Source organism: Zonotrichia leucophrys, chromosome 3 (assembly GCF_028769735.1).
Source record: "Zonotrichia leucophrys gambelii isolate GWCS_2022_RI chromosome 3, RI_Zleu_2.0, whole genome shotgun sequence".
Classification (NCBI taxonomy): domain Eukaryota; kingdom Metazoa; phylum Chordata; class Aves; order Passeriformes; family Passerellidae; genus Zonotrichia; species Zonotrichia leucophrys.
In genome coordinates this window covers 80,298,284-80,307,130 of record NC_088172.1, presented here as the reverse complement: position 1 = coordinate 80,307,130, position 8,847 = coordinate 80,298,284, and the positions used below count along the sequence as shown (strand labels likewise).

Here is an 8,847-nt window from a genome sequence, read left to right as displayed (position 1 = left end):
ATAGATATGTGGCCCCTTGAAAATGAAGACTTGATAAAACTGTAATGTGCAAGTAAAATGTAGTCGTTCTCCAAGCAGAAACTGCCAGGATAGAATGAAACTGGTTGGTAATCCCGTGCAAACAAAGTGAACCACCTGTGGTAAAGTTAGAGATCTTGGGAAGCAGATTGTCATTACTTTAGTAATTATACACAAACACTTCTTAGTAAAGTGGATTAGAATTTAAAGAATAGATCAGCTTTATGTTCCATTATGAAAAAGGAAAAGTGTGTTAATTGCTCATAGACAGTAGTTTACACAGAGGCACTTCACAGCTGAAGAATATGATATGGAAAAGACCTTTGTTTAAATAACATGAGCAGTGTTGTGACATGGACCAACTAAAATCCTTAATGCATGGCAAAGAAAATAGAGGCAAAACAATATGACATAAAAAGAGTTCTGGATTTAAATGTAGTATTTGGGGGTGCCATCTGTGTCAGGCGTAGCTAAAAGCACTTTTTTGTATCTGCATTTCTTTCTTAGGCTTGTATTAAATGTACACAAATATTTTTATGTGAAGTGATTGCAAAATATAATATGTATGAGTAGTTTCCACATACTTCAGTTAAATATGCATATGGATTTTAAAATCCATTTAACCAGAATACCTAAAAAGATAAAATTCTTTTTTTTTTTTTTAGAAATATGTAATACTTTAGTGTTGATCAGAAGAGCACACATAATGTTGTCTGTCCCTAGCAGTTGGAATTGTACCACTCTAATTATCAGTTTATAATTCTCTCTTACAAAAAGAATTTTCAAAATTAAACAGAATTAATATTTAAGCCCATCAATAAGTGCATTACAGCCTTGCACTTACATAGGCCTTCAGGTAAGATTATGGTATTTCAGATGTCTGAAACAGTTGTTGATCTTAAATACCAAATATACAGCAATAGTTAAACTGATTAGGGATAAACTTTTAGCCTTTGTTCTGAAGTTCTGAAGTGAAGCAGAGTGGATTTAATTCAGGCCTTAAATCTCCCTTGAATATAATTTATTTAGTACAGCAATATGGGGCCTCACATTTTTTATAAGTAGTGTTCAAGTATTTATTACATAAATTAGTTTGTCTACAAACTATGACCAATTCCAGATAATACTCAACCTACAGTTCTATACCTGTAGTCATATTTGACCTTAAGATAATTTTGTAGTTATTAAATGTTTAATCTTTAGTAGTATCATTTATACCAGGAAATTTACTTAGACAAGTACTATCAGTAATTTAAAAATGCTTTCATACAGTTTGCTCACTTTATCCATTTTTTATTTGCAGTTGAAAAATGAAGAAAAAGATACATATGAGGAAAATCTCCATTACCCTTTTCTTCTCATTTTAACCAAGCAGAGATAGAAGATTGCACCTTTTTTTTTTTAAGATGGACTGCTGAAAATTAATCCATGTATGTGGATGGTCAGGCAATGTAGAATGTTCATTTTCCCCCATTTATGTCCCTGAATCATCATTGGGGAAATATTTCTAATCTAAATGCTGAGAAAGATATTGTGGCTCGTTTTGCAGAGTATAAACATTGACATCTTTTTTTTGTATAATTTTAGAAGTTTATTTTTCCAATTATATTCCAGCCTTAAACTGATAGGACTTCACATGTATGCATTAACAAAGGTGTAGAGCTGGCTTCCTTCTCTTTTGTGCCTTTAAACTTGCATGTACTTTGTTGATATCTTTAAATGCTATTTTGAGGTGTATTTGAAAATATATGGATAATATACTTTGTGGGCTTAGATAATTGGTTGTAAAGAAGTGAATGCATTGACACTTAATTAATAAGGAAATAGTTGTCTGAAGATCTTCTTAAAGTGTACCTATTGAATGCTTGTATTTTGCTGCCTTTTTTTTTTTAATTCCACTGTTGATTTTTCTATCCATGATTGAAATGTCCTCATTTGTTTTAGTGTTGAAGGCCCCTTTTCTATATGTGTGTATGTATGTTTTTTTCCAGCAGGACTTTTCCTCCTGTAGATGTATAAGAAATTATGCATCAGACAAAAGCCTCATAAACTGACCATTTGTCCTTTGGACACAATAGCCTGCCCAGCCCCTCTGCTCCTCCTCTCCAATTATGTGTGATTAGTCTCAGTGTGTTGTGTCAAGAAGGGGGAGTGTGCTGAGTGCTTATTATCTGTTTAGGTACAAGAAGAGCACATTTAGGTTCTGACTATGAATGGAAAGTGAGTCTTTATCAGGACTAAAATCTAAATGCTACTATCCTAGAAATTGCTTTCATAAAAACACATGCTTTTTTTTGATAAATTCCAAGAAACACTGTAAGAACTAAAGGATTTTATAATGTAATCAAACTATCTCCCTTGAATTAGTTTCTATTGTGATATACTGTGGCCCATATATTTGATATATACTTAATGTGTTTTTTCTTGTACTGGAAAAGACATAAATCCCACAAAAAAAAACAGGAGCAGTGTCTGATTTCTTAACAGTTTAACAGACTGTTTTAATGACTTCTCAGTAGCAGTCTTTAAGCCACAACACTTTTAAAATGTTGAAAAAAAGAGAGAGGCAGAGACCATGACTGAGAGAGGAAGATACTAGCTGCAAGCAAGTGTAGAGAATCCTGCTGAAATACATTAATTAAAAGAATTGCAATTTGACAATAAGCATTCTTCCATATTCAACTCATTGGCCAGCATGTAAACCACAAGCTCCTGAAAGTCTTTTGCTCTTCTGCTTCTTCCCAAATAAATTTCTTCACTACCAGTTTGCACGTCCTTGTATTCAGTACTTTTTATGCTCCATTAGAGCACCTAGATGGATCTCAGAAGGCATAGGTCAAGTCGCAGTTAGATCATACATTTCTTTCGCACAAAAACTTGAATTGCAATGCCAAGTGATGGGCTAACATCACAATAACAGCAATTTATTCCTCTTTTGATAAAAAGCAGCCTATTCTCGGTGTTAGATAAAGACCAGGGGCAATGCAAACCAACCATTTATCCTAGAACTGAGTAGTATAGCTGGTATGAGTTTCATATTCAAACTCCTGTTGGAAAATACTTGTGCAGTAAGAAATCAAAAGCATTTAGGAGTAATTTGAAATTGCTGTGAAGATGGCTTTAGTGTAATTAGTTTTGTTTTGTTTGTCCCACACAGCAGTGCCTTTGTTTCTCTAAAAGCATGTACAAGGAAATCTTCATAATCAACAAAGCAGTGTGGAAAATAGCGCAATATTAAAATTTGCAAACCTTTTATTTTGGAGAGGACTTGAATGTCTGCTGTACAATAATCTAATAAAGATTGTTAGTTGCCAAAAATAGAGGCAGCCTCATTTGAAAATTGTGGTTTTAGCTCTAAGAAGAAAACAGTTTTACTCAAATTCGTAGCTGATAATTGCTTTTTATTTCTTTAGTGTCTGTCGTTTGAGTTGAAGGCTTTGCACAGGTGCTGCCGTCCCTAAAGTGTGTAATTGATGGCTTGTTTACCAAAGATGCATTTAGGTTTCATCCTGCAAACTCATATTGGAGCTCCACAGGCAGTAAAGTTACTAATCTACATAAGTGCTTGCAGGTTTGGTCCATGTACACATTTTTAGAGGTACATAAACACATTCTCTTTTTGATTTTTTTTGTTTTAAAATGGGTGTTGAAAAGTCACAGATATAGGATTTACATGAGGCACTAAGAGTGTTCTCTTTTAGATTCATCTCTGAGTCCCTTGCATTAGTAGGTATTTGAATTGTTTCTGACCACTTACATTTTAATAAAAATACAGTGTTTATTAATGCATCAAATATCTTTGCTAAGAAAATGTTAGGCAGTTTGTCAAATCATGCTTATAAAATGTATCAGAGCCTTTTATGTCATGTGTTTTAACTAGTCTCTGATACTTGGTATATTTTTAATGATATAATTTACAGTGTTCTGTAACAGAATATTGAGCTTAATTACTTTGTGTTTGCAAAGCATTTGAAGTTGAATGACACCATGCAAGAGCTATGCTGGCTTGAGAATGGAAATGTTAGGCTGATACAAGTTTTTCTTCACATATTTTGGTAATTCTTACAGCAATGCTGTGTCTTCTTTCTCAGAGAAAAATGGCAGAGAGGAATGGTATTTTTGTGGACGTCCATTCCTTGGGCACAGCTCTCATGCACCTGGTGCCACTGACAGTTAGTTGTGTAAGCTTCAGGATATGAAGGATCAAGAAGAAAGTATTCTATTTCCTGCTGTGAGATATGGCAACACCTTGCTTAAAAATTGCAAACTAGTCCCAACTGATAGCATTCTGGAACAGTGGGGAAAATCTTTCAATTTAGGAAGCAAATTAGATTTGAAACAAAAAATATCTTAGGAATGTGAGATGAGGGAGGATATATTGCGATCTCAGGTACCAGTCCAGCTTCAAAATCCTTATTAGACAAGTCATTCATATTTTGCCTGTGATTTTAATGGCTATATGTTTGCACAAAGAGGAAAGCTGGATTAAAATTGTTTCCCCCCACAAAAAGCATCTTTATATCTTGAGCCTGGCTGCAAACAGTCTATCAAGTGTTACATCTCCATTACAACTCTCCTTCGCTGTTCCCTGAACAAAAGAGGATGCAGTGGGTGGAGCTTTTGATACTCCTCTTGATATGGCAGGTGGCACAGCTGATATGGCGGGGGAAGAGGAAGAAGGCAGCAACACATGAAAGTCAAACAGCGCACTGTTTTATTACCCACTCTCTCTAATGCAAGAGGGGGATAACCAAGTCCTTGTTTTTTCACAGGAGAAATTATAAACATGTAGTTTAACCTGGATTTTAATGTTTGGGGTTTTTTTTTTTTCCCAGTGTGTAGGTTTCTTCTTTTTTAAGGCAGGGATTTTTAACAATGATGTCAAACTGCAAATTCCTTTTATTCTTTTGAAAGGTTTTGAGAAACTGGAAGAAAGTGCTAGGACAGCATGCACTGGTGGGTATGTCTAGGATGTTTTCTGCACAGCCTGGTCATCCCATGTTGTTTCTCAGAAGGAGGCAATTTTTTTTGCTATATTTTTATTTGCTTTTTATATTGTCTTGAGTCTGATTAAGGTGGTGTCTCCACTGCCACGTATTGGTAGTCTAACACTGGTTTTAAGCCCACTAGTATCTTTTGAAAGCTTGTTTTGAAAGTTGATTTTCAATATGATTCTCATCTGCAGTGCAACAGCACTTATTAATGCAATCAAAATGAGGGCACCCTCATCCAAAATCCCATAAAGCTATAAGAAGTACTTAGTAAGTTTGCAGATGAATTTGTAAGGAAGGAGGGGACCCCTCCAAATGATACCCATTCCTCATATGAGGAAACCTGAAGCACTGCCAGTATTGCTGTCTTCATTGCCTATAGCAATTTAGAAATCAGGCAGTGCACTCCAGAACTGACCCCAGATTTTGTGAGGCCTGCTGCTGCATCTCCTCTGCAAGATCCATCTCCCTCTCCAACCTGTGGACTTTGTTCCAACAGCTGAATGTAACAAACCTAACTTTCTTTCCCATTTTTAAAGGGTCTAGCCTATTACAGCTCCTTGCTTAGTCAGCAGCTGGCTTGCTGCCAAAAAGCCCAGCATATTGTTGTGGCTGGGTAAAAGCTGGATATTTTCCATGGCTGTCCAACAGCGGCACTGGATCTTCATTGTCTTCTCGTGTGTAAAGTGTGTGGAAAGTAGAGGGAAGATGCACGAAGCGTTAGTCCAGATGGCATTCCACAGCCTGAGAAGAAACATCTTGACCCTCGAATCTGGGTTAAACTCAACAGATGCCAAGCCCCCAAAAACAAAGAGCTGTTGTGGCTGACAACAGCAAGGGAGAGGTAGGCCTTTGGTAACAGAAAGTATCTTTTATTTTGGATGCATTTCCCTGCAGATAACCAAAACAGTGTCACTTGTAGAAGATTGCTTATTAAAAACAAGCAAAAAAATGATGGTTGTCTGCATTAGGCATCGTCCCCCTTCAGTTGTAAAATGTTGCCCCTGGGTGATGGGTTATGCTCACAGAAAGGATTTGAACATTCAAACTGCGCTGTGCCCTGACAGAGCCTGCATGCTAAAAGACCTGTTATTTTTTCCTGACTCTGACTCCAATTAATGTACTTTTTAAATGATTAAACATATCATGCTGTGACTTCTGAAATGTCAACAAGCTTCGAAACTTGGGAGACAGGAATGTAATAAAATAGGTAATAGGAGATTCAATAGTTAATAGAGGCCCTGAAGTGTGAGTGTATACAGTAGCTGTATATTGGAAACTGTGCAAATGAAGATGGCTTAGTATTGCAAACTGAGGAAGAAAATTGTTTTTAATTAGCACCTTCATAAGAACTGCTGATTAATACTGTTTGGTTTGGTGAAAAGCTTTCAGCTGAGTAATTTGTACAGCCATTACAACAGTTTTGTTAGACCAGGACTCCTGTTGTTAAACACAAACAGCAGATGATAATGGTGGAAGATGAGTTTGTCATGTAACAATTTACCTTATTGAAAAAAGCTTTATATAAAACCCAATACAGTAGGTACTAGCAGAAATCACATATTTTAAATCCTTTCAAGATTGCAGTGTGCGATTCTGGTGTGTTTTTTCATGGAGGAGAAACAGATTTTATATCATTTATAAAATTATATATACAATTTAAAGGTGTTGTAGCATGGACAGACCACTTTACTGGTAATGCTTTACATCAGAACAGTAAAGTGCTGGTACATTCAGACACTTCCTAAGTATACAAAGTCAGTCTAAAATTTGAAAGGTAATTAAGTAATATTGTTCACATGCAAATATATGTTTGTGCATTATGCACTGAAATTACGTCTAGTGTTTGTGTGATGTCTAGCCTTTATACCTAAGGCTTTAAGAAGATTTCTCCCAGGTTAACTACTGTTCACAGCAATTGCTTCCCCTTCCTTTCAACTGACAACAAAAAATTAAAACCCCTTATCCATGTCTCCATAATACAGAGGCATATGCATTTTAGTGGCCCAGATACAAAATTTAGTGCAGTCTGTAGAAACTGAGGGATTTTATTAAATGTGGTAACAATGAAGGAATATCTGCACTAAATTATGACGCTAACCAAGGATGGTAAGATCTGTAAATTATTGGAGTGCTATAATAGAACATGAGAGTTTTCCTTTAGACAGGCCTTCGGGGTAATAACAAGGGTTGAGACTCACGACAGTGCCAAATAAGCTTTAGACAGCATAATAGTCTGCAAAGAAAAGCCACAGAGCACTAATGTAAAAGAAGAGCTGTCCACCACATGCAGTAAAAATCACCAAAGGTCATTTTATGGTAGCAATTGTGACATAAAATTGGTGGTCATGCTACATGTCTAATACTCAGCACAGCTTTATAAATGATGGGCCCCTAGCGATGGCTGTCATTAAGTGCTTTCATCATAATAAACTTTAAACTGTTGGCTTTATGAATCGCCAGCCAGCTTCAGCTGTTCGTTGGATGGAGCTTGCAGTGCCTTAAGTGTGACAAGGCCTATTAGGAACTGCAACCATGTTTCAAGCGTACTTGGCTTTCCCACTCCTGGGGTGATTGCTGCCTATTAAATGGCATCTGGGAAGATTTTCCTCCAGCAATCTCTGATCAAGAGCTTTTTTGGGCTTTGACCTGCATTTCCTTCAAGACTTTCTCTGAGGAGTTTTATAAGAGCAAAACTCCAGAGGATTTATAGCCACTTCTGATTAATACCTTTTCAGTTTTTCTAGCAACTCTCCCACTGCTACATGGAGAAAAGCTTTCATTGTTCCTAAGGTGCTTATTTGTGACCTTTTCTCTGCTTTCTGATTCCCTCTAACATGTTCTCAGTGAAATCCTTGGTGTGCAACCAAGACAGTTGCTGAAGTTGCTGCAGCATTCTGTGCAGTGGCTTTGGTAGTTAAAAAAGAAAATTAATTTAGAAGGAACGCCTCCCATTTCTATTTCAAAAGTGGTCTCACAACTCACAGGTAACAGTTTAATGCCAGCAGTACAGATTTGCTCTCCTAAATGGTATACATGAGGTAGAGAAATGCCAGTTCCATGGGGCTCCAGCTGAGGGGAATGCAGCTACATAATTGTAACAAAAATTTCCTCCTCAAGCCCAGCCTCTCAAATCCCTGTGTGAAGAAACAGCCTCTGTGGCCGCTGGCAGGCGTGGAAGCGAGTTCTGCCGTGGCAGGGCCACATTCTTCCTTCAGCGGCTTCCTCTCTTTGTAAGGGAAGTGTCCCAGTCCCCAGTTCATTTGCGGTCCCTCGCTGTGAACAGAGGAGCAGAGGAGCAAAATGTGAAGTGTTCACTGCCTTGGGAAGGTCATGGCAGCACCCCAAAGCTCCCCTGGTGCAGTGGGTCTCAGTGGGGGACCCTTGGGCACACAGACTCCCGCGACCCTGTCCCGTTCTTGCCCTGGCACAGGCTCAGGGCACGGCCCCTGAGGTGGCACATTCCTGAAGCCTGCAGTGCGCCAGGGATAGCTATACTGCTGAAATATAGAGCTGCATATAAAGATTTCATGAACTAGATTATATTTTCATCACTCTTATGCATATGAAGTCTTTTAATTTCTATAAATCTTACAGTGAGTTAGAATTAGATCGTATTAGTGTGAATAATAAATGTTTAGGGATCACTCATCTGAGAACTTGTAGTATTTAATTTACAAGGACTATACATTTTTCAAATCTCTTAACAAGGAACTTTAAGCACTTCTTGAGGTTTTAAAAAAAGGAGAGAAAACCAAAAAACACAGCAGATCTGGAAAGCAAAAAATGCTCCATTTTTCCCAGGATCCTGAATGAGTCACTCAGGAGGTATTGTAAT

The 8,847-nt window shown here is 37.3% G+C and overlaps 1 protein-coding gene across 11 annotated transcripts in view; it reads left to right on the top strand.

The window, feature by feature from the left end:
- Positions 1 to 3,336, top strand: part of CAMKMT (calmodulin-lysine N-methyltransferase) — a 210,161-nt gene extending 206,825 nt beyond the window's left edge. For all 11 annotated transcript variants that reach the window (XM_064708966.1, XM_064708975.1, XM_064708974.1 and 8 more), the window contains one exon: positions 1,322 to 3,336. In XM_064708966.1, the coding sequence (XP_064565036.1) occupies positions 1,322 to 1,399 (78 nt within the window). In that variant the 3' untranslated portion in view covers positions 1,400 to 3,336. The remainder of the gene's footprint in view (positions 1 to 1,321) is intronic.
- The last annotated feature ends 5,511 nt before the right edge of the window (positions 3,337 to 8,847 follow it).